This window comes from Astyanax mexicanus, chromosome 10 (assembly GCF_023375975.1).
Source record: "Astyanax mexicanus isolate ESR-SI-001 chromosome 10, AstMex3_surface, whole genome shotgun sequence".
Classification (NCBI taxonomy): domain Eukaryota; kingdom Metazoa; phylum Chordata; class Actinopteri; order Characiformes; family Acestrorhamphidae; genus Astyanax; species Astyanax mexicanus.
Window position 1 is genome coordinate 9,812,876 of NC_064417.1, and position 27,119 is coordinate 9,839,994.

The window sequence follows — 27,119 nt, forward strand, 5'->3', positions numbered from 1 at the left end:
ATATACAACAGTACTAAAACCTTTACTGCTGATTTGACAACTGCACTACAAATAACACACCTGTACATATACACACATACACAGACATTATACAGCGTTTACAATACACAGATATAAATAGCTTAATAGTTGTAATATACCAAACACAGCCACACACACACACACACACAATACAGCATATAGTACACAGATATAAATTGCTAAATAGGTGTAATATATAGTCATATACCACACACAAACACACACCTTCCTTCAGAGCATGGCTAATGATGGGCTCTCCTTTAGTGACCTCATCAGGGGTGGCCCTGAACATCATCCTGCTGCGCAGCGTGGCGTCCTCGGCAGGGCTGCACTCACACAGCTCCCGAAACAACCGCACCTTATCCTCCAACAATCCCACGATCTGATCATCCTTCTTCTGCAGCTGATCTGAAAACGGCAAGACAGAGTTTACACTCACCAGCACTAAATCTAAAACTATCAAAATACAGCTCTGAAAAAATAAAGAAACCACTTCAATTTCTGAATCAGTTAACTGATTTTGCTATGTATAGGTATATGTTTTCCAATTATGAATTCCAAATAAAAATAGTAATTTAGAGCATTTATTTGCAGAAAATGAAAAATGGTTGACAGGCTTTCAGACCTCAAATAATGTAAGAAAACAAGCTCATTCATAGAGTTCAGAAATCAATATTTGGTGGAATAACCCTGGTGGTTTTTAATCACAGTTTTAATGCAGCTTGGCATGTTCTCCTCCACCAGTCATACACACTGCTTTTGGATAACTTTATGCCTTTACTCCTGGTGCAAAAAATCAAGCAGTTCAGTTTGGTTTAATGGCTTGTAATCATCCATCTTCCTCTTGATTATACTCCTGAGTTTTTTTTTATTCTGTAAAATCTAAGAAACTGTTTATTTTAAGTGGCCTCTTATTTTTTTCCATCATCTCAAATATCACTGTCAATTTAACCTTTACCAACAAAACCCTTTCAAATTAACATGTTACTCTAAAAACACAAGATTATACAATACTAGTCAAAAGTCTGGACACACCGTGTCATTCAATGATTTTATTTTACTTATTTTCCTTTATTGTAAATAAATACTGAAGTCATCCAGACTATGAAGAAACACATAAGGAATCATGTAGTAACTTAAAAGTATTAAACAAACAAAAACACGTGCTACTTTGAAGACTCAAAAATATAAAACATTGATTTATTTAACACTTTTTCCACAGAATTTAAGTTGTGTTCAAACTTTAGACTGGTACTGTATATTTGTATTAATAGATATGACAGGAGTACATCAGTGGGATTAAGTACCTCTCATCTCTTTGGCTTTAACCTCTTGGAGTCTCTTGTCTTCCTCGTTTTCACTCGGAATTCCTTCATCATCCTCCTTCTCTCTGTATAAATATCAGAGACGGGCAGAACACCCAATTTGTCAATTTATGGTCAGTATCATAAATGACAAGATTCTCTGCCCGAACCCGACCCGACACGAGGCCCAGGTTCGGGCCGAGATTTCCCACCACATTCCTCGGGCCGGGTCGGGTCGGGCTCCAGAAAATAGTCTGAGATGTAGGCAACTGTTTTTTATTTATATTTTTATTTTTAAATAAAATAACGAAAACTGAAAGTGAAACTAAACTATTTTATTTATAAGCGCTGTTTTCACTCCCGCAGTTGTACAGTGGGGGGTGTTGTGCCGATTCTGTCCGCGAAGCGGGAGTCGGATTCAGTAGCGGATTCGGCACAAGCGCGGCGGCCCCTTGCGGTCCGCGGTGTTAGTTGTAAGCGCTCGCGCTAGCCGCAAAATACGACAGAAAACACTGAGGGAGCTGCAGAGTTATGTATGGGACTAGAATATGAGCACGAGGAGATAAAAGAAACCTTTACCTGTGAGTAGCTCACATCAGAACAGTTGCTGTTCTTAAAAATCATTTTAATTAAATAATAGTTCTATGCTTCTATGTCACAGTGTTATTTAACATAATTCTGATCCTATTTCGCTCATTCAAACAGCCCGAAAACAGCCAGTTTATGGGGCGGAGCGGGTCGGGCTCGGGCTCATAATAACAGTTTATGGTTCAGGTTGGGTCGGGCTCAGGCAGAACGTGCACGGGCTCGGGCTGGGTCGGGTCGGATTTTTTGGGCCCGATCTAACCTCTAGTCTACAGTCTAATGTAGGTGTTTCTAACACTAAACAGTTTTTTTCTCTTTGTCTAGCTATGGGCAATATCACAATATGTTTGTAAAGGGTGAGCTTATAACAGACAAAAATAATCTGACAGTGTAACCAATAACTCTAATGCACTACTAATGGATCCATTAATGTCTATTTCCTGAAAACACTCATGTTTATTCTGTGGAGATTATCTAACCACTGAGACAGACCACAAACTAATGACTCATCGAAACAAATCAATATAATCAGTCTTAAAAGTGCTTTTCTCACGAAGCTTTCCTTCCGTGAGGACTGAAAATATCTATTTTATCATGTTTAAGTAACAGGGGTGTGACAAGACATGAAATGAGAACGAGATGAGACATTATTTTAACACTGTATACATTTTTTTTTGTTGAAATATATGATTGAAACAAAATGCAAAACTGCAGGTATTTTTTTTATATTTCTTTATCTTATCATCTTGAAATATATATCAATGTAATAGATGTAATAGATCCATGTAATAGATATCAAAAAGTTTTACTCTGATTATGAATTATGTACAATTTATCATATGCAGTAAAATACAGAACAGTATGTAAGAACTGCAGCTGGTTTTACCATAAACTCAAAGACTTCTCTCCTGGAAGATCTCACATGAGACCTTAAAACTGTCACAATGCCCCAGGTTCTGTAGTCAACTAGTAATTTCCCCTTGAGGGTTATACACATACTTGGTAAAAAATTGGTTATGGCTGTAGCTCTGTGTTCTCTTGTGTTTCTTTCCTTATACTTATCAGAATGGCATTTTGACTTAGTCCTGTCTCGCACTATCTAGATATCTGAAATAACTTCTCAACTGATCCGGACCATAGAAACCAACTAAAGGTGTGAAAACACCCTTAATATTAGAAGGGCAGATACAGAAAGTCAGGTGTGTGGGCAGCACCTCTATATCTCCATCCCACTGCTCTCTCTCTCTCTGCTCTAAAACTCAACGCCTCTGTATCTCTCATTCTGGAGCTGGGTGGATGCAAGCAACACAGATACAAGATTTTTACGGGTGATGCAAATGTGACTGGAGTATGGAGGGTTAGTATTAAGATTAAAGGAGGACTCTGATGTGAAATGGACTTGCAGTTTAGTAAAACATGAAAGTGAGTACAAACTTTTGTTGAATAGCCCACCCCCATTCAAGCCCAGCGTTTTGAAATACAGCACTTTTAGCTGATGCTCCCAACAGGGTTATAATGCTAGTGATAGGGACATAGAGTTACCCATATAAAGAAATGTGAAGTAAAGGAACTGAGAACTTAAAAAATTGAAGGTAGTTTATTATAAACACTTTATACACACAGCATGAACAAAACTACAGCCGTTTAGTTTTGAACTGAAGTTGCTACAGTGCAACAGGGGTTGGTAAATATTGCAAGAATGGCAGAATCTGTTCGCCAATCCTACCTAATAGCTCATGCTCGTCAGTCGACTTATCGTGACTTGATTTCAGCACTCTGGTTTTGGGTGTATGAACAGTGTTTTTAATAAACTCCCTGCACTTTCCAAACTCTCAGTGCCTTGTTTTAAATAACAGGCCCTCAAAATTCTACCATAGCGCTTTTCCACTAAATGAACTCTTTTAGGTTCTTAAACCAGTTCTTTTCAGGCTTGTAAGAACCGTGTTGTTTTTCAGCAAGCCAGCCCGCGTTTCCACCAGTTCTAGTGGAACCATCAAAACATCACATCATACGTCACCAACAGAGGGCGTTGCACAGGTGAAGGTGAACATGGTTCATGCTGAAGAATCTAGTATTTTTTAGCTCCTGCTGCAAATGAAAGCTTCTAGTTCCAGAGCCTAAATTTGCTGGTGGAAACGCGGCGAACAGTTTAAAACTAGGTTTGCAAACCAGAACAGCACCGGTTCCACGTCGGTGGAAATGCACTATCAATGAATTGTGGAGCTACTTTGAGCTTGTTAATTATGCAAAAATAGAGATTTCTTTACATAGACAATGCTATGCCCCTATCACTAGCATTGTAAGCCTGTTGGGAGCATTGACTAAAAGCTCTGTATTTAAGATTGCTGGGGGTCAACAGAGGTGGGCTATTCAGCAAAAGTTTGTACTCATTATCATCACTACACCACACACAAGTCCATTTCACACCAGATTTGTCCTTTTAGCCTGAGCAGACATGCGCTACTGTTTGCCGCACTAATGAACAAACATTTGTTTTGGTTACCTGTGCATAAGTCTGCCAACATATATTTAATACCGGACCACAAATATCATATCTACTTAATCTGGTGTTTTGCTATTTTACAATAGCAGAAACCTAACTTCAGTAAAAGCATGGATACTGAGTAACATTCTACCTCAACTAAAGCAGCAGAAACTGTGCTATAGTAAATGTATGTATAATCTCTATTAAAAGAGTCAGAGGCAGAGGCTTGGCCCGAATCTGGTTTTCTATTACTCACATGGACTGCATGGTGTTCTGGATGAGCTGGATCCAAGTGTTCCTCTCTACTTTGGAGCTGGAATAAACCTCCACCATCTCTGGCTTCTCCATCCCCGCTGTGATGAGGAACAGGCCGCGCTCTTCGTTGGCCACCTCCCTCACTATCAGCTTCCTCAGAGAGATGACTGTAGAGCGCTGATCCTGCACAGAAATACAGACAGTGCAGGTTTGGAACAGTGTTCATGTCACTGTGTAAGTATATTAAACAGTCCGTTTTGTGATTATCAGAAAATTATGTTTGGAGTGAAATTCAGGGAAATATTGGAACAGTGATTTGATCCCTTTTATTATGGAAGCTATTGTTAAAAGCACAGATTACCGCTTTTGGTCCAAAGGTGATGAAAAAAACTAAAATGTTTGTGTAATAATGCTAACACTAAAAGAAAGTCTTCTGATTTCATTAGCTTTACTCCCAGGCTGGCACTGCTACCATGAACTCATGGCTACAGTGCTTGATTTGCCCTGATTTTTACATTGAACCACAGGCGGCTCGCCTATAGATTGCTAAAATATTTTATTTAAGTTTTATGTTTTCTTTATAACACTGAATTGCTCCTCCACTAGCACCTTCAGGCCGAAAAGCATGTTAACACAGATACGTGAATTGCCAATTATTTAGTGCAATTAGAATAAAACAGTCACTATTTTTATTCACTGAGTGTCTTTACATGAACTTACATAATCTAATTACTGAACATTACAGTTTGTGAGTAATCCAATCAACATGTTTACAATGACAATGTGAAGACAATAATCAGATTTATGTATTTCAACCAGCCAATAAACAGATTTCCTAATCAGAGTTGGATGTTTATGTGATTACTTAATAACTGCAGTAATCCATAGGCACTGAACGTACCAGTGAAGCAAAAACGTATTTCTGGTCTTTCTCCTGCAGGAACACAAACACGTCGGACAGCAGCAGAGCCTGCACATCTGCAGAAACAAACAACACATATACAGCATATTCAATCACAGTTCAGTCCAATAATAGAGTAGATAAAAATACAGACAGAACTCTGAATCCCACCCATACTAACTTAAATCCTCCCCACTCAATTGCATTCACATAGGCACACCCAACCAACATAACTACCCACTCACCAACAGTCACCCACACCCAACCACTGAAATAACCACACACACACCCAACCACACCAAAAAAACACCATACTTATGGCAGAGCTTTCAACTGTAATTTACCCAATTCACCCACCCAACCAATTAATCACATCAACCCGTTCACCCACTCACCCACACCATTGAAACCTATATCAAGTATCATACAGTACTCCATCTTCCCCACCTTTTAATCGCCCGGCTGTGTTCTTCAGCTGCAATGGTCCATCATGTACAAGTCTCCGCCCTCTAATGAGGTCCTCTTTGGCGAACATCTGGCCGCTCTTCATTCTCATGATGGATTTGCTGTCCGTGCGGCTGTGAATCTCCTTCAGTCTCTGTCTCATCTCATACTCACTCACCTTCAAATCCACGGCTGCTATCACCTCCTTCACCTGCTGTAGAGCTTCAGCCGTGTCCCCCTGCTCCTCCTCCGGTTCTGAGGGGGTTAAAATCACTTTAGTGACAATGCACCTGGACAGTTCAGGACATGAACAGTAAAGAAACCATTACAATACAGTTTATAGACAAATATATTGGGGCACACCTCTTCATCAGTTAACTCAGGTCTGGTATTCATTCCCATTGTCACAGGAACAGTATATTAAATAAAGCACTTAGACATGCAGTCTGCCTTTATAAATATAAGTGTAAGAATGAGTGTTTCTAAAAAGCTCCCTTAAAGTAGAGTGGTGCAGTAATAGTAGGTCACTTCTTTATTTATTTAACCAGGAGGTCCCTAGAGGTTAAAATCTCTTTTTTGAGGGAGACTTGACCAAGACCTCACACCATTTCCAGTTACAAAAAAAAAAATCACAAAGTATTTATATAAAGACATTTCAAATATACAGAGAACCAACATGAAAGTACAAAAAAGAAAGGAAATGCATTTGGGAGTTTGAATGCATAGCATGTTTCTGTCACAGGATTCTTTAACAGTGTTTTTAAGACCAACTCATTAAGCTGTAATGTGCTTTGAAGATTATAGGAGAACACTATTCTGCCCACTTCTAAACTAAACTCGGGGACTTTGTAGAGCAGTGTTCTGAAAGAGTAAGAATTATATGAACTGTTAAGATGTGAGAGAGACAGCAGATTACACATATAGGATGGAAGTTTACTCAATAGAGCTTAATAAATAAAAATGTATTAAGTGTTGCTGTCTCCAAGAGATAAAGAGATCCAGGGCCTTTTTGTACACCCTGCACAAGGTGAGTTGCCATGCTCTTTGCTATCTTACACCCCATCAACAGTCTAAATCAAACAAAATCTACACTGATGGGTGTGGTGGTCGGGAAGTGAGGCGTGTTCAGGTTAATTTCTGGTGTGTTGCTATTTTGGGGGTGGAAAACACAGGTGCGCCACTGACTAAAGTGAACCTAAAGAACAGTAAATCATCCATTCCTATAGGTGTACCTGTGTTGCAGTGTGCAAACCTGGCTTTTAACACAACAATAAACAGAATAAAGAATAAAATAACATTGCTGTTCCCTTAAATGAGCTGATGGCATATCTTCACAGCGTGAACGTGCAGGTCAGGATCCTCTGCTGAGACGCAAAAAGCTCTGTGGTGTTAAGATACGAACGCGTCAAAGTCAGAGAGCACCTGCCTCTTAAAGGGAATGGCAAAGTAACACGCTGATAGGATTATTTCACTTGATGCCCAAACGCGCCCCTATTAAATTACTTAAGAGAATTAGTAAATGCCTTTTGTGCATTTTAAGCCGCGCAAGCCATATTTTTTTTCCCCCTTACGATACCAGACACAACGATACGCCCTAAATACAACTGCGTTATGCACAATTGACCGGTGCACTATAGATCGCTAATATAGGGCTCCAAATCACAAAGAAAACAATGACGATCTGAGAGTTACCTCTGGAAAAGATCATACATTTGGATTTCTTAGAATTAAGAACTAGTTTTAGATCATAAAGTGAGACCTGCAACTGTTAGAAGGCAACTTGTAGCTCATCAAGAGCCTGATCGTCAAAGTATCGCCTGGGTAGAGATGGATTTTAGCTGTAAGAATGTTCTTACTATAGTACTCATTTTGGGATCTTAAGAGCTGTTGATTTATAACCATCTGTTTTACCCTCTGCAACAAGTGAGTTAATGCAATTTCTTCCCACCTACATATTCTGCCATCAAAACAAAAATACCTCATTGACAATTAAAAAGTAACTTCGATTGTTCCAGTTATGTCTCAGAGGCTACTTCTGGGTAGTGTACCTCTTGGTGAAATATCATTGACTGGAGTACATATACAAGGAGTATATAGGTGTGTACTGGATCTACAGGCCCAGCTGCAACAACTGTGGACAAACTTGCTTCAGGATGCTAGATTGATTCTGTATGACTCCATGCTCAATTGCATGCCCTATATCGTACTTACTTAGATATATAATCATTACATTTACACGTAAAATTTAAATTATTCAACAACTCCTTTTTAATGCATCATTTTACTTTAATTTTTTTTCTTCAATGAGTGTGTATTAATAACATGATGGTGAGGTTGGAGATTTTCACCTTTGGTGTGCTGGAGGATCCTCTGCAATAACACTGGGTATTTGGTGATTCGCTGAGTCACTAACAGAATACACTCAGGAATACTCAGCCTCCGGACGATGCTACTGCTCATTGTTTTCTGAAACAAAAACACAAAAACAAATTACTGTTGTGTAGTTGTGTCTTCCTTCCATCTTCCTTTAAATGTCTGCTGTTCTCATGTGACATAATTTAAGTCATAAACAGCTAAAAGCCCTGTTAGTTGGTGGTGTGTGTGTGTGTGTTACCTTGATGAAGGCCTGAAATCGCTTGTCTTTGGCATGTAGCTCCTTGTACAGGTTTACAGCCTCATTGTGGCGGCTGCAAAACTTTCCATAAACTTTCGTCATTCGATCAGCATTAAAACCCGTGACCTGAAATCCAGTATAAAAGAACTTTGATCACAATCTGAGCGCGAAAAACACAGTGATTTTTTTCAATGTGTTAAAAGTGCAGCTCACCTGCTCCAGCAGCACATCTCCGATCCTGCGGATGATATATCCTCCCTGCACGTCTTTCTCAGCTTGCTCCGCCCTCTTCCTCTCCAGCAGGTGTGTGAAGAAATCTGTGTGAACATCCAGGAGCTCCTCCATCACGGGGAACATCTTTTCGAGCGTCTGCGTCTCCAGCTGCATCTCCTTCTGCAGACCTTTACTGTAAACATCAGCCATGATGTGCAGAGTCCGCACGTGGTGCATCTCCGTCTGGATCAGTTCTGGAAGAGAAAAGATACACTATGTGGACAAACATATTGGAACATATTACTCAAATCCAGAACCACAGAACTAAATATGCATTATTAACACGTAGCTACTACATTAACAAAGGGTCATTATTACTGAAGATGGGTTATAAGATTGTTTAGCATCATGTTGTTTAAGGGTGCATTTGAGAAGTGCATAAATCTGAGCGATACTCACTTCAGCCATAAACACTTACAGTACCAGTCAAAAGTTTGGACACACCTTCTCATTTAATGTGTTATTTAATTTTAATGTGTTATTTAATTTTTTTGTCCCTACATTGCTAATTAATACTGAAGTCATTCAGACTCTGAAGGAACATATAAGAAATCCTGTAGAAGCTTAAAAGTGTTAAACAAACCAAAACACTCTGTGCAAGACAGGTAACTCTTACTCTACCTTTTCTGGGATGGGCCTGATGAGAGCCAGTTTCATCAAAATGGTTTTGTTAGTCTTTTCGACTGCACTTTTCGAATTGAATGATTTTTTAAAGTAATTTTTTGCTTTACTTAGTTGAGTAGTTTTTTCAACATTATTCAAATAGCTATTCACAACTGATGCTCTCAAACACATTAAGAGACAAGAAATTTAAGTAATTAAATCTTGAGAAGTTCAGCACAGCTGTTAACTGAAAGCCTGAATTCCAGGTAAGTCTACCTCAAAGTTAAGTGAGAAAATGCCAAGATGTGCAAAGTGGTCATCTACGCAAGAGGTGATTACTTAAAGAATCTAAAATATAAAACACATACTGCTTTAACACTTTTTTGTTTGTTTTTCTGCATAGTTTATATGACTTTATATGACTGTTAATCTACAATGCAGAACATTTTCTATCATTTTTTTTCAAATTCTTCCCACTTTCTCACCAATTTACCTGACCAATTACCCAACCCACTCATTAGGACTCCTATCACTAGTAATGCCCCAACACCAGGAGGGTGAAGACTAACACATGCCTCCTCCGATACATGTGAAGCCAGCCACCGCTTCTTTTTGAGCTGCTGCTGATGCAGCATTGTCGAGTAGCAACACAGCGTGCTTGGAGGAAAGGTCAGTGACTCGGTTCTGATACATCAGCTCAAAGAACCCCTTTGCTGCGGATCACCCTAGGAGGGAGCAGGGCCAATTTTGCTCCCTCTGAGCGCTGGCAGCTTGATGGCAAAGCTGCATGAGCGGGGGTTCAAACCTGTTTAATGCAGAACATTTTTAAAATAAAGAAAAAACACTGAATTTGATGTGTCCAAAACTTTGACTGGTACTGTATGCCATGTGAATCATGTATTAAAAATACACTACACCACCTTCAGATAAAACTAATCCTGTCTGAACAGGGTGCATGTTGGTATAGTTTAAATTTAAAAAAGTTGAACATATTCAATAACAGTCATATCTAAAAACATTTGGACATTTACTGCAGTACAGATTCCGGTCAGTCGATGAGTTTCTTGTAGTTTCTAAGAAAGTGTTCAGGCTTTCTTTCTTACCATAAATGACATCCTGTCTCTTGACCACATCCTTCTTGAGCTGTTTTAGATACTTCTTGTCCATAGTTGAGCTCCAGGAATCAGCCTCCAGCTCCTTTGCATCTGATTCAAAGTCCCACATCAGCTGACCTTCCATCAGTTCTGCACCTGCAGGGGGCAGAGTGGAGCTGCGGTCAGAGACTACCACTGCCCAGCCACTTCATCAGAAAGTGACCAGTGATTAGTCTAGTGATTAGACCAGTGACCAGCAACAGATAGAGCTCTAGTCTGTGTCTGAACACGTGGATAATTCACTACAATGCGGTTGGTGCTTCTAATAAATTGGCCAGTGACTAAAAGCACAAAGTAGGGAGTTTTAATCTATTATCTAGAGAATACAAGCACATGGTATGGTAGGTGTTCCTGATAAAGTGACCAGTAAGTAAAAACAAGGAATAGTAGGTGTTTCTAATAAATTGTCCAGTGTGTGGAAGCACAAGGTATTGGTTTATATTTAAGTGTTCAGTAAGTGGTCATAAAGTGGTCAGTAACTGAGGTAATGCAAGACAATGGCCACTGAGTGGGAGTGGCCTTATGATCACATTTTTATCATGCCCTTTTTTCTTATTGTAAAGTTCACAGGAGTTTAACAAAATAGAAACCTCTACAATTCTCAGTGTTGTAACCTTTTATGACCATATATGCCTGAATAAAACAGCAAAAGCCAAAGTATAAGCACCATACAAACACATTTCACTTAGACACTGACCTTCACCCTAGAGATGTTTTTACTATAATTATACAACTGTTACACTTTAAGGGCCCTATTTTAGCGATCTGTAGTTGAGCCGTCAACTGTGCGTCACTCAGCTTGATTTAGGGTGTGTCCCTTTTATCGCAACGATGGAAAAAGTACGACTTGCGCGACTATGCTTAATCCATGTCTGGGAAGGTTTAACCTCTAAAAGTTTAAAAGTAAAATTTCTAGTGAGATTCAAACAGTGTGGTAGCAGACAAATCCGTGTATCATTCATTCTTTTGATTTTCGATTGAGAATCCAAATTCGGAAAATGAAAAAACTATTTATTTACTATTTAATCTATATTATATTACATGCCATGTTCACAAGGTCATTATGGAAAATATCCAAATTGTTTTTTTTTATTCTTTTTCAGAATTTAACAGCCTGATTTACTGTGTCTTCAGTCTATATTCAATAATATAAGAAATTCTTATTTTATGTAATGTTCACTTGTATTATCCTATTTTATGTAAATTCTCTTCAAGTCTAATTTATACAACAGCATTTTAGTTCAAAGTCGTAACATTACGAGATTAAAGTCGCAATATTTTGAGGAAAATGTGGTTCTATCTGCTTGGACTGCAGTTTAAGAACGGAGCACGGAGGGAAGGAAAGGGGCATTTTCTGCTCATAACCGTTACAGGGCTGCTGTGATTATCATCAGTTACCTACATTTCTAACCTGCTGCTAATTAATGTTCTGTTGTTACAGTTAGATAACACCGAGATAATGTCCACAATACAGCCTAGCATTCAGCTCCCCTGCCTTTCAGTTTGGTTTCTGTGACCAAAGGGACATAAATACACTAAATGACAGTCATGAATGAAGGAAATACATCTTTTGTTGATGCAGGATGACTGTCTGTGTGCTACTGTGAAGCATGCTATGCGTGTCAAAGTTATGATCAATGTGGAATTGTGCTTATTTATTTCCCTAACTATTTAGTAATGTAGGACTATCATGTATTAAGTTAATAAATATACTTCATATTAAGATTCCCAATACTTGAATAATAATTAAACAATAATGAATTGTTTTGTCATTTTGGATTCTCAATTGAAAATTAAAAGAACAAATGATACACGGATTCAGACAACATTATACAATAAATATAATAATCAAATCTGGCGCAGCTTCGCAGGTTTAAAATGATTAACATGATCATGTGCACCGCAGTGCTCTCAGATCAGCGTAAACAGTACTAGATTATCCCGCCATTACAAAAGCCAGCTGACCTTCATCAGTGAGCGACTCCGTGGACTCGTTGACTTTGCTGACTTTGTGCAGAGAGTCTGTGGACTGAGACAGAAACTTCAGGCCTTTGAGAGGAGCATCGTCTGTTTGCCTGAAATACAAAAGAGCTTCTGTTAGACACGCAAGTCACAGTCAGTTCAGGCCAGCTCATGCTCGTGCAATTACAGTACATCTGTATTAACTGCCAAAGCCTCATTACAAAGTTTTAAAATACTGTTAAATATAAAGATATTAATAAACTGAACATTTTATAGTTTGTAGAGTAAGCACTGGAAATTGCCAACTAGACTACATAAATATTTCTATACAAAGTGTTCTATACAAAAACACTTTAAAGCTAATCTGGTTATTTTTTATTTATCAATCCCAATCAGTGTTAATTCTGTTAGCATTAGCACATACCCTGCGATGTTGCTGATGGAGATGCTCTTGGACAGAGGGCTGGTGTTGAAGGCCATGATGCCGGGGCTTTTCCGTGGTGGGGGGATGGGAGGAGGAGGCATCTGGTCATCAGGAGCCATGACAGTGGACCATGGTCGCTCTCGCACTGTTACAGCTTAACATAAGAACAAAAAGCAATGTATATTTAAAAAAAAAGAAAAGAAAAAAACTTTAATAACACACCATCAATTTCAGCTTCTATTGTCTTTTAAAGTCTATTTTAATTCAAACTGGATGGTGATTTATTTATAGTAAAAAATGACTGATCCATTGTGGAGACTGAATGATTCACAGCCGATAGTGGATGTTACTGGATCTCATGACTCATAATGAATACTAAATAATACAGAATAGTAGTCATAGTACTAGTGCATCTGCAAAAAAATTAATATAATTGAAAATTGACTACAGATTTCAGGAATTCAGTTAAAAATGTTGCTGATGATTATGGCTCTCAGAAATTTAGAATATTATATAATTGAGTTTGCACATTCTCCCCATGTCTGCGTAGGTTTCTTCCAGGTGCCCTGGTTTCCTCCAACAGTCCAAAGATGGCACATTCAGGCCAATTGGGTATTAGTGTGTGTGAGTGAATGTGTTTATGTGTCTGTCTGCCCTGCGATGGTTTGGCAACTTGTCCAGGGTGTATACTGCTCCTTCTGGGCGATGCCGGCTGGCATAGGCTCCAAACCCCTACCAAACTCCCCCCAATCCCCCCATGATTGATAAAGCAGGTATTGTCAATAGATGGTCAATTTTGGCAGTGTGGGCAGTGTGTCAAGTCCTGCTGGAAAATGAAATCCATATCCCTATAAACGTTGTCAGCAGAGGAAAGCATGAAGTGCTGTAAGATTTTGACACAGTGGATCAACACCAGCAGATGACATGCGTCTCCAAACCATCACTGATCATCAGTAAATTTTACATTTCATTTGTAAATCAAGGGAGCAGAGTCTGGAGGAGGAGTGGAGAGACACACAGTCCAAACTGCTTGAGATCTAGTGTGAAGTTTCCACCAATCAGTGATGGTTTGGAGAGTCATGTCATCTGCTGGTGTTGGTCCACTCTTTGGCACACTGCCAAAAGTAGCAGTTGGTCTTAAATAATATTATAATTTTTTATAATTTACTAATTTTTGGGTTGTCATTGGCTGTAAACCATAATCACCAACAATGAATAAATAAAAACTTAAAATAGATCACTTTATGTGTAATACATCTATATAATATATGATTTTCACAATTTAAACTGAATTACTAAAATAAAGTATCTTTTCTATGGCATTTTTTGAGATGCACTAGTATTATTATTAAATGATTCATAGTGAATGTGGAATAATTCACAGTAGATACTACTATAAATGTATGTATTACTAATTAACTTTCTTAATGAATGTTAACATATGAACTAAATATGAACAATGTACAACTAAAAACCTACATTTACTCCTCAGGGGGACTCCAGGGCCTGAAGCTGAATCAGGAACAGTTTGCTGCTGCTATCAAGAGTAAAAAAGAAAAGAAAGTCACGCTATCAGTTCAGTCAAACACTATCATAACAGACACACACACACACATCTACACAGAATACAACTTGATTAACTTGCCTTCATCTTGACTTTTGCGCACACAGGCAGCCCCTCCCTGCAGCCCTTATGGATATGAGCACTGCAGTCTGAAAATATTAGAAAACAATATACATTTATAAACACAAACCCACAGCAGCTCCTCTCACCTCCAACTGAAGAACTGGTTTCACACTCCAGCTAAAATGTTCCAGTCATATGACCACAGGAAGTCAAAGCCTTTGTCCTCTGGATTTTTACAGCCCACACAATATAATGAGCATAACAAACATCCCATAAAACTGCTCTGGTTTAAATCAGTGAAGGGTAATATAGTGTTTATTTTCTGATCAGCAGTGCTGAGATGTAACTGCACATCTAACGCTGGATGAAATTCTGTTTCTTCAGTTCTCAATTTGAACCCAGCGCTTAATGTAACTACTGTGGTTGATACAGTTAACAGGCAACTCTCTGTACAGCCACAAGTTTAAAAGGTAAACACTGTCATTCATGCTGGGTCTGTGATGAAATGCTCTGTTCTAGAGAAACTACCCCAGTTAGAACTGTGCAGAGGTGCTGAGACAGAGCTCATGACAGAAAGTTCTTTCTATCTATCTATCTATCTATCTATCTATCTATCTATCTATCTATCTATCTATCTATCTATCTATCTATCTATCTATCTATCTATCTATGTCATGGTCTCGAGCAACGAAGTCAAATAGATTCCTCGTTCTTAAAGAACGTTCTGGCCTCAAATATATTAATAGTTTTGGTACCTTACAGAGCATCTTTCTCTCAGATAAAGTTAATAATATATCTTTGTTAAAGAAAGAACTTGTCATTCTCAGGGACTAAGTCTTATTTTTCATGTTTAACTGTTATAGTAGGATAGAGTTCAGTTTTTTAAGGCTCTAATTGTTCTATTATTTTGTACATGACTGTTTCTGTATTTTTTTTATTATTTACATTGCTGTTTTATTAGTGCACACTGCTGCTACCAAAAAAGCCACTAGATGACATTACATGTATATCTTAATTAAATTATTTAAATGTGACTATTAGTGCCTAATGTGGTGTATTACAGATCACTTGTATCACTTTGCATCGCTTATATCGAGCCCACCTTTTGAAATAAGATATTGTAAATTTGATGAATCAAACCAATGACTGACCATAGACTAATCTAAAACTGGCATAGACCTCTCTGCTGTACAAAAAAAAAAGAAAATCTCGAACCGTGACCCTAAAATCGGAAATAAAATCGAATCGAGGATTTACAAAGTCGTGACACCCCTAATATATATATCTGCCCCGCCCCGCCCAACATGCAGCTTTTTTTTCCCCTGGAGCGGTTCACTTGTGGTAACTTTTTTTTAATTGAGCTAAACTGCTGATAAGGCACAGTTTAATCTGATCTATCACTCAGATAATATCCTGCTAAGAACAAACTCTGTCTTTGCTGCTTCATGCTATGTACATATAAGAGTGCAGCATGTGCAGCATTCAGTGCTAGCAGCCGTGACACTCCATTTACTACGCGGACAATAAACAATACAACAGATATATTGAAATAAATACATCAAAAAACTGGGCTTAAATTAACAGCTCTGCCAGTGCTGCCTCATTTTACTATACATAATTATGTATAGTATATACTGTAAATAATAATAGTATATATATATATATATATATATATTTAGTATATAAATGATTTGTATAAAATAATTAAAATAATATGATGTTTTGCGCATATGGTGTAAAGGCCTTTTTGCCACACCCAGTACCGACCCAGAGACACAATCAACATGCAGTACAAACAAGGCCCACCTCAGAGAACCACACCAAGAACATCACAGAACACCACACCTTCTCCACCCACACCCTGCGTCCCTGCTCCACCACACCACCAAAACAATGCGTACTTCAGGGGCTCCTCTCAAAACAGCAGCAGGGAGGTGTAATCTAGGAGTGTGTGTACGTGTGTGTGTGTGTGTGTGTGTGTGTGTGTGTACTGAGTAAAGAGAACAGGCTGGATGATGTGGGTCAGTGAGGATAATTAACCTACATTTCTGTGTGTTTATGATCTGGGGAGAGGAGCGCTGACCCTCAGACTGTGGATTTACTGCGTCTGCTCTCAGTACAGGAACAGAGGTCACCTCAGAGACACATCTCACCAGCTTCAGAGCTTCCATTCAATAACCCACCATGACTCATCAACCTTACACCAACAACCCAACATTACTCATCCTGCTGACATGAGCTTACCAACTGTTAACCAGCTGATACATGAGAGAAAGAGAGAGAGAAGGGAGAGAGAGAGAAAGTAAGAGAGAGAGAGAGTTTGAGAGAGTTGGAGAGAGTGAGAGAGAAAGTAACAGAGAGAGAGTTGGAGAAAGTGAGAGAGTGCGAGAGACAACCAGTGAGACCATCCACCAATCATCACTAATATCTGTACTAATATCTGTTCTGTACTATTATATTGATATTAATATATTAACGTTACCTCTTTCACTTCTATTAATGTAACTTTAACATGATTTTATGACTACTTTTACTTCTTTTCTTTATTAATAACTCAACCTTTTTATATTACTGTTTTTGTTCTCTCTAATCTGTAGGTTTATTTATGAATTTTATTTTTGTTATTAGTAGTAGTAGCAGTATTTGTTTATTATATCTGTTTACTTGTATTATTAATTGCTTTGGCAATAGTGTATGTAATTACATTTATGCCAATAAAGCACTTCTTAACTGAACTGAACTGAGAGAGAGTTTGAGAGAGTGAGTGTGAGAGAGAGAGAGTTTGAAAGAGAGAGAGATAGAAAGAGAGAGAGACAGAGTTTGAGAGAGTGAGAGAAAGTGTGAGAAAGTAAGAGAGAGAAAGTGAGTAAGAGAGAGTGAGAGAAAGCAAGTTAGTAAGAGAGAGAAAAAGTGTGAGAGAGAGAGAGAGCATGTGAAAGGAAGAGTGAGAGGGTAAGTGAGAGTGAGAGAGAAAATGAGAGAGACAGCATGCAAAGTAGACAGTAGATGCAGAAAGACAGAGAGACAGACAGACTAAAAGGCAGTATTGAGACAGGATGTGTGTATGACTGTTTTCGTGCTGATCCAGTGTGTGTGTGTGTGTGTGTGTGCGCAGAGTGATGCAATGCATTGCAACTGCAAGCTGAGTGGAGTGGAAACGCAGCTGCTGCGCAATCTGTCAGACTTTTACTTCAGTGTCTAACACTTTATTACACACACACACACACACACACACACACACACACACACACACACACACACACACCACAGTATTGCACACTAACACCAATTCTCACACCTAACTCTTCACTGTTTCTTCTGAACTGAAGGATAAAAAAAAAAATACCATCAAAGAGTTTTTTTTTTTTTTTAACTAGTGCTGGGTGGTGTACCGGTTCATCAGGTCTACCGGTTTAAATTAAACCTCCAGTTCGCATGTTTCATGAACTGCATCAACTTAAAAACACTTGTGATGATTCAACAGACAACATAAAACGATATAATATTGTTTGTTACTAAAAGCACAGCAATTCTCTGCGTGGAACAGCAAGCTAGCTAGTGTTAGCGAGATTAGCATAACAAACAGTCCATCAGCTGACAGCTAGGAGAAGCCCTCTCAATCTTTTTCAGGACCCGGGTGTAATATCCCGCCATAGTTTTATATACAATAAAAAAAATAGCATTAAATACGCAGGCCTACAACACAAAACATTTTCTTGAGTCTAACCTGACAGGGCCCAAAGAAAAAAAGAGAGAAATCACGGTATGGTTTGGGTTTGAAATAAACTCTAGAAAGCGACTTTTATTCCTTATATTTTGACAGTTGCAGATTTACTTTAATAATTAAAAACTCACTACAATTTATTTTATATTATTTATATTAAATACAAAATATTTTTTGATGTAATGTTTGAATAGAAATCCTACAGATGTAGGCCTGTTATATAAGGCAAAAAAATTTAAATAGCTGACCTATGAAGAGGTTAACAAGAGCATACAGTAAAAAAGCCTATTGCTTACTGCATGCATCACACATATTAAGGCAAGTATCAGCTGGGTGTATAAAAATCTCATCAATTTTAAAACCCCATATTTTAAGCTCTCTGATCTGGTGCGAGCGGAAGAACGAGAGCACCGTCTTGGTTAAAGACATGTCTGCAGTATTTACATCTCTTCGGAAACACATGACAACACAACAAAAAAGGGAAGTTCCACAAAAAGCCACCAAACAACAGCAGTTCTGAAGGAGAGGCGAGGCCAGGCATTCAGCGAGACACAGAGGTGGAAAAGATTTTAAACCACTTTTAAGACATTTTAATGATCCAAGCCCAGTCTCAGCTACTGATTAAATCCAGTGATCAGCTTTTAATGTTAAACATCTGTTCTGACCAAACAAAGACTACACTGTACACTGAGATGGTAACCTTACAGTACCAGTCAGAAGTTTGGACATTTTTTTTTTGTTTTGTTTACTACTTTAATATATTTTGCATTGTAGATTAATATTAAAGTCATTCAAACTATGAAGAAACACATTTGTGATTATTTAGTAAAATAGTTTTGCACATCTTTGTTTTTCTCAGCTTCATGAGGGAGAGTCATCTGAAATTCAGGCTTTCAGTTAACAGCTGTGCTAAATGTTTCAAGAGTTAATTACTTGAATTTCTTGCCTCTTAATGTGTTTGAGAGCATCAGTTGTAAAGTAGTGAAGAGGTAGAGTTACAGGTATACAGTGTATAGCTCTATTTGAGTGATGTTTTAATCCATGCTATGACAAGAACTACTCAACTAAATAAAGAAACTAATGACTAAGAAATGAAGGCCAGTCAATTTGTAACATTTTAAGAACTTTAAAAGACCAAAAAAAAAAACATAATGATGAAACTGGTTCTTATCAGGAACGCCCCCTGATAGGAAGACCAACAGTTTCCTCTGTTGCACAGGATTACTTAATCAGAGTTATCAGCCTCAGAAACCGCAAGCTATCAGCACCCCAGATAAGAGAAACTAAATTATTTAGTTTTTTTAACACTTAAGTTTACTACGTGATTCCACAAACTTAGCTGAACGAAAGACAGACAGACTTTTGGTAAACAAACAAATGCTAAAGCTGTGTTTGCTCAGCTAACATTCTTAAATGGCCCTGTACAGCTCATATGTTTCAGCTGAGTTTGTGAAGAGGCAATATAATAAATAAACTGATACCAAGCGTCATAAGTGATGCTGAATGCTTTATTTAACTTAATTTAGAGAAATTTTGAGAGTAAAAATCCTTTTTAAATAAAAAAAACTTTGCAGTGATAGCAAAGAGTGTGCCGAGGTGAAACTGCTAGCCAATGTTAGTTAGCAACATTAGCCTAGCCTCTGTTGTGAACTGAAGCAGCTCAGGTCAGATATCATTACCTTTCTAAAAATAACTGTCAGTTATTTTTTTGTTTTTTTTCTTGGCAAAATTTATTTGCTTGCCTAAATCCTCTCCTCATGATGCTGCATGTCCAGCTGTGGAAAAATATCCTACACCCTCGGCTTTTTAGGATTTTAGCATAATGGCAAAGGTGGTTAAGCTAATTTAATATGCCTAATAAAAAAAATGTAAATAAAGCAATTTAAAAAAAAGGTTTCCAAGAAAAGGCTTCCTTCACTGAACTAATCTCCATCTTTCAGAGCTTGTCCACAATCGGTAAGTGATGATATTTTTACCTTAATATAAAACTGACTTCTTATTAATAAAGGCTACAGGCTATAAGTATAGCATAGATGTGCAGTCATATTATTGAGTTTTTTTACTCAGCAAAATATCTAACTCCCAAAACTGGAAAGAAATGCTCTACAATTTGTGGATGTTAAAATGTTAACTGTTTTCTATTACGTATTTAGAATTAGGATTGTTTGGGGCTGGTTTTACTGCTTGAATATAATATAAAATACTTTCCTCTTAAATCACTGCTATTTTTTATCAGCCATAAACAACAGTCATATGCTTTTTGTGTTTTCTTATTTTTAGGCAATATCAAACTTGACCAATCCAATTGACACTTTTTTTCCACAAGAGTTTAATAATTATTTAATAATAAACAGAAAGTGAAGCAGAACAGTTTATTTTTGAGAACAGCTCATCTCTTTCCTCACAATTTACAGACTATTTTAACATTACTTTAAATTCAGTTGAACTAGCCACTCATAAACTTACTGGTGGTCAATTTAAAATAAAGAGAGAATCAATCCAGCTCACTAAACTTTCATTACTTTCATTTTCCTTCTGTGAAAAGAAAACCTAGCACATTACACAAAATCAGAAAGATACATACAGGATAAGGAGACTGGAACTGAGTGAAGAATCTCCTGGAACTCGTCTCATTCCCTCTGTTTCTGAACATCTCTGTGGTAATCCTGATTCTGAGACACTGTTCATTTGATCTGCACTGTTAGAGAGTACCGTGCTGCTTTATTTACACAACACACTCGCTGTCCCGCTCGTCCTGCTAAACGTAAACTGCTAAACGTACCCATAAACGTGCTCTTTGATGACCTTGCTTTAAGAGATTTATTCATGTTCAGGGGAAGTTAGAATGAAACTAAGCTGGACTTATATATTATAAATTAGGATTTAAAACGTCACTTTCAGTGTGTTTTTGCTGTTCGCTTTGCACTGCAAATTTTCAAGGTCACTCTGCTTTAGGAGGAATAATTCTTTACTGTGTCTTTAGATCACTGCTGTGAGGAGTTGATTGCATTCAGAGCCATAGCCCTCTAGTCTACACCTGGCATTAGGCATGGGGTCAACAGGTTAATGCTTATCTACTCAAGAGAGTCATATTCTACTGGCAATACAGTACCAGTCAAAAGTCTGGACACACATTCCCATTCTAAGTTTTTATTGATTTATTAATTTTTTGTAAATATTTTTTTTATATATAAATTAATACTTAAGTAATTTAAACTATGAAGGTTTTTGAGGCTGGCAACTGACGAACTTGGAGGGGGTTTTGCGACTGCACTTACTTGATAATTTTTCGAATTGATTCAACCTTCATTTATTAAAATATTTTTTTCTTTACGTAGTTAAGTAGTTCTTACCATAATATGTATTAGAACATTACTCAAATAGGTAATTATTCATTGTATACCAACTCTACCTCTTTACAACTTTACAACTGATGCTCTCAAACACATTAAGAGACAAGAAATTTATGTAATTAACTCTTGACAAGTTCAGCACAGCTGTTAACTGAAAGCCCGAATTCCAGGTGACTCTATCTGATAAAGCTGACTGAGAAAATGCTAAGATGTGTTAAGCTGTCATCTAAGCAAAGGTGCTACTTTGAAAGATTTTAAAATATAAAACATTTTCTTAATGATTTTAGTTTTAAGGTCAGTTCAAATATTTGACTCGTACTGTACTTCTCTACAGGTACAGTGAATTGAAAAAGTATCCATACCCCTTCAAATCTCCTACAATTGTTTAAATAGCAAAAACAAATGATCACAGAGATGAGTTTGATGACAGCCTAAGTCCAGCGTTTACAGTATTAGTCTATTTACAGAATTAGCCTGTTGTAAACTAAAGAAGCGCACATCAGATACCAAACTTTTCTTGTTTGATCGACTGAATTTGGGCTAACTCGTGAGGTCAGTCACGATACCAAAGTATTCCTTTAATAATAAATTTAAAGTGAAATCAAACTGAACACCACAGATTCCCTCTGCTTCACCAGAAACCACACAGGAAACATTTACCCTGCCAACTTAAACCAATCAGATCGATAACCTGCAATGCTGCGGCACCCAACTCAGCCACAGACACCCGCTTTATAGAGGAAGAGGAGGAGTTTTTTTTTTGGTGCAGAGTGTGAGAAAGAGAGAGAGAGAGAGAGAGAGAGAGAGACATATGGAATGAGAGAAAAAAAGAAAAATTGACAGAAAGAGAAAGAGACGAAGGTGTTTACATACTTGCACACTGCAGGGCGTCTTTAGTGTTGATGGTTTTGCTGCACTGAAGGCAGGGGCTAGGGGGCACTGTAGAGACAGAGCTGAACAGATGCCCACTGGAACTCCTCTTCTCTTTCTCTTTTCCATCCTTATTCTTTTCTCGATCCTTTTCCTGCACACAAAACAGAAAAACAAAGATCAGGTAAATTTATAAAATATATATTTTTATATTGATAAATTAGAGAATTAAATGGATTTTTGATTTGGATTTTCTTCTGGTGTTTGTTTGTTAAAAATTTCCATAGATTTCTATATATATTTTTTTATTAGTATACGAATTGCCGTAAACAACATTTATCGCAGATGCTGGTATGTCATGTAAATCCATAAGGAGGTGCTCATAAATATCAAAAACACTAAATTAATTCTCACAGTTCAGATGTTCCAATATCTTCAAACATCTGCAAAACCCTCTCCAAATACAACACTGTGTCTTTAAGGACCTGCACATTACTGGACATCAGGATTGCTCACTAATGCCATCAACAAAGTTTGGACAGACAGACAGGCAAACAGACAGATACAAAGCAGTCTGCTGCCAGCATCAGAAGACTCAGTTCTCAGAGTCCACAGCATGTATGATAACAGTATGAGAACAACTCCGCTTGAAACTGAAGGCTGAACTTTGAAGTGACAGTTTAGGCCAATATATACAGTACAAAAGTACACAGCGGTTAAAAGAAATGAACAAAAATAAAAAAAAAGGTCAAGTTGATGTATAAGAAATGCACAAATAAATAGGGTACAACAAACAACTTCTTAATATCAATGGAAGTAAACATAGATTTCGAATAAATTTTTAAAGTCGATTCTCACAGTTCAGAAACCCTAACATCTTCAAAACGCTGTTTAAAAACGTCCTTCATTGGAGGAGTGGACGAACAACAGGATTTCGGCTCGCAATCATGAATATTCATAACATGCAAATGTCTGGCCTCAGACTGACTAACAGCACTGTGATGCTCCCTCCACAGCTCTGCAGTGGGCAGGGCCATGAATCCTAATTCATTGGTTGATGTCAGTCCGGGGTTTTTTCCTGATTTACTCGTTTTTCTTGCAATTTTTTATTTTTTTTGGCTAATGCAGGCAGTGGGGGGAGGAAAAATTTTATGTGCAGGATGTGTATACAATTCAGAGTGAACTACTGTACTGTAAAAAGAGCAAATACCTTGAAATACCAGTGAAATGACACCTTTAAAAGTGCAGCAACTTTCTTTAAAACAGCGGCAAAAAAAAAAACATGATGCCTTTTAGAACCAGAGAAACATACAACGCATTGGAGAAAGCTGTAAAATACCAAGATACCAAGCAGTCTGCTACCAGCATCAGTAGACTCGGTTCTGAGAGTCCACAGCATGTATGATATCGTAGTTTACAAAAGGATGTAAATGAATCTAAATGAATGCAAAGCTGAATGTTGAAGTGACAGTTAAAGACAATAGATACAGTACACTTCTGCATCAACCAATACAGAATCTGTGGTTATATTTCTGTGGAGATGTGCAACAGACTACTGCATAAACTACAGTATAGGATATGCAGCTATGGAGTAGATTTCACGCAGAAACATAACTTAGCCTTAAGTCATCATTGCAACATGGTAAAATAATTAAAAAAGAAAATGAGACTCTTCTGGGTCATCACTCCAAGTGTTTTAAAACTTCTCACCACTTTCTGAGCTGATTTCGTTTGATTAATGACTGATACAGCCCTATCCAAAACACCCACACTGAGTGTAGAGCTCATAGTGTTTCTGTGGTGAGATGTTGAGAAATCGGTCAGCCCCCCGTGCCAAACACAGTCAGTTCAGCCAGAATTACACAACTGTGTATAGTCTCAGCTCTAGCGGCACTCCCACAGACAAACAGAGGAAAGACACACGGACAAAAACAATTGCAAAAACACACAGAACAGTGTAACAGGTGCTTAACCACAGGAACAGTGTCTGGAGGAACACCAGCAGTGGAAAGGTTGCCAGCAAGTCTCAGTTGTAATGTCTGTCACTGTTTTACATTAAATCCAATTCATGAACCCAAGGGGAAACTAAATCCTGCACACAGCACACTGAAAAAATATCATTTAGGAACATTAAAACCATATTCAGAAAGCTTCCTTATCATACATGTTAATACACTTCGGCTCAAAAATCCAGATTGATGTTAAACCCAGCATGCAGTCAAGTCTCAGGCAGATATTTAAATGATACCGATAACATCTTGAGATGTTGTCTTGCCACAGCTCTTAGGCTATGTTCACACAGCAGGTAAAAATGGCCCAAATCTGATTTTCTGACCAAATTTGATTTTTAGTTTAGGCTGTTCACAGAATCTTTTAATGTGACATCTGTCTGAACGGGTTGCGCTGTGTAAGTGGCATGCGTGCGCAACAGAGCAATGCTTCACATTAAGTTTCACTTTAATCCCAGCCAGGATCTCAGAGCTATGAATTAGTTCAGACTGTTGCTGAGCTCATCACTGAGGATTCACTCCAGATTGCTGAAAAAAGAGCATGCTTTTGGTCACAAACAGGTTTTTAGCATTTTTTTTTCTTTGACACTGCTGCCATGATCTGTAGCCACATTCGGACAATTTATTAGGAACACCGCAAGAATGCGACACAAGTCTTCTACACAAGTGTTTTCTGCCTTTTTTGCAATTTTTTACATTGTAAATTTAATATTAAAGACACTAAAGCTATACTACTGAGTTGGGTCTAAGTCAGGGGATTGTGGAGGGCAAACACTTAACCCTTAATTGTTTTCATGTCTTTAATATGAATCTACATTGTAGAAAATACATAAAATAAATTATTTTTAAAAAAATAATGAGAAAGTGTTTCCAGACATTTGACTGATACTATATATAAATTACAATTATAAAGCACAATCAATCAAAAAGCTGCTTTAGCTGCACCTACAGGAAGGTAGTGTAAACACACATTAAAAAAGCATCATCAGCAATTTCCTAGCATCTAAAAACAGACCCATTACCAAACATGAGCGACTGCAGACGTGCACAGCACTTCCCATAACTGCAAAACCATCCTCTCATCAATATTCATCATCTAACCAGTGCAACACACAGCACACAGGAAGTTACAGACTGATTTCAAAGCAGCTATAAATACTTAACTAAATTAAAAGGCACCACAGACAATTTTTTTCATGTGATGTATTATGGTTGCAAATGGCAGAGCAACTATAATAAAGATAATTAAAGGTAATGGTTCTGAATTGTTCTGAATCCCCTCTCAGACTCTTCTGCATCTAAAACCTTCATAGTGATTTACCAACTCACTCCAACAATTAAGAGCAAACCATGTTTCAAATAAGATTCTTTTCACATGGAAGTTGCATTTCTTTTATTTCTTTTTCTTTAATGTTATTTTTTAATCTCAGAAGAGTGAGACTACAAAATGTTCACATGTTTAAATAGGTTTTTACAGGGTGCACTCAGATCCATTTTATTTCCTACATTGTAAAGTCATCCAGATGCTTAAGGAACACAGGGAATCATGTAGTAACTTAAAAGTGTTAAACAAACAAAAATACTCTGTGAAGCATTTAGGTGCTCTTATCTGGTGTGCTGTTAACTTGTGGTTTCTAATGATGAGTGCCAGTTTCATTATAAAGTTTTTGATGATCTTTGTGACTGAACTTAAGGATACTTTCAAAGTTCTTGAGTTTTTTAAGACAGCCTGACCTTTATTTCTTAAAGTTTTTCTTTTTTTCTTTTTTTACTTGGGTAGTTCTTGCCATAATGTGTATTATAACATTACTCAAATAGAGCTATTCACTGTATACCTGTAACTCTACCTCTTCACAACTTTACAACTGATGCTCTCAAACACACATTCCAGGAGACTCTACCTCATAAAGCTGACTGAAAAAATGCCAAGATGTGTAAAACTGTAATCAAGCAAGAGGTGCTACTTTAAAGAGTCTACAATAAAGAATAAAAAAATACTTAAGTAACTTTTCTATAGAGTGTGCGTGTTTGACCCACCTCTCTAAACGCGCCACCTCTCGGCAGTTTCAGAGAGCGACCCTGCGGTAGAAATCTCCGACTCAGCGTGGTCATCCCAAACAAGACCCGCCGACCACAACACCGGCCATGAGGTTAAACACAATGCTGATCAGTACCGTTCATACACACACACACACACACACACACACACTCACAATAACGGAGAGTCACACAGGCAGCCAGAGGAAGTGTGTTTTAGTGTGTGTAGGGGTGGTTTCTTTTCTGCACACCCGCACACTCCCACACCTCGCTCTCTCTCGGTTTTAATCTTAAAGGAGTAGTTAACCTTAATCAAAAACAACAGCCAATCAGAAGTGATGTTTTATACTTTAACGCTGGTTATAAGAGGCTTATATAGCTTACTAATGGAAGGTTATGTGCAGTATACCAATTAGTATAATGCTAGACGAATGTGGTTTTTTAAACTATGACTCTATTGTGTAGAAGACTGAC

The 27,119-nt window shown here is 37.8% G+C and overlaps 1 protein-coding gene across 11 annotated transcripts in view; it reads right to left on the bottom strand.

The window, feature by feature from the left end:
* Positions 1-27,119, bottom strand: part of akap13 (A-kinase anchoring protein 13) — a 168,874-nt gene that overhangs the window by 14,051 nt on the left and 127,704 nt on the right. For all 11 annotated transcript variants that reach the window (XM_049484314.1, XM_049484320.1, XM_049484317.1 and 8 more), the window contains 14 exons: positions 22,603-22,753; positions 14,671-14,738; positions 14,505-14,562; positions 13,026-13,179; positions 12,605-12,714; positions 10,589-10,735; positions 8,823-9,076; positions 8,610-8,735; positions 8,344-8,461; positions 5,999-6,250; positions 5,552-5,628; positions 4,652-4,833; positions 1,329-1,411; positions 247-429 (listed from right to left, as the gene is read on the bottom strand). In XM_049484314.1, coding sequence (XP_049340271.1) covers positions 247-429; positions 1,329-1,411; positions 4,652-4,833; positions 5,552-5,628; positions 5,999-6,250; positions 8,344-8,461; positions 8,610-8,735; positions 8,823-9,076; positions 10,589-10,735; positions 12,605-12,714; positions 13,026-13,179; positions 14,505-14,562; positions 14,671-14,738; positions 22,603-22,753 — 1,963 coding nt within the window. The remainder of the gene's footprint in view (positions 1-246; positions 430-1,328; positions 1,412-4,651; positions 4,834-5,551; positions 5,629-5,998; positions 6,251-8,343; positions 8,462-8,609; positions 8,736-8,822; positions 9,077-10,588; positions 10,736-12,604; positions 12,715-13,025; positions 13,180-14,504; positions 14,563-14,670; positions 14,739-22,602; positions 22,754-27,119) is intronic.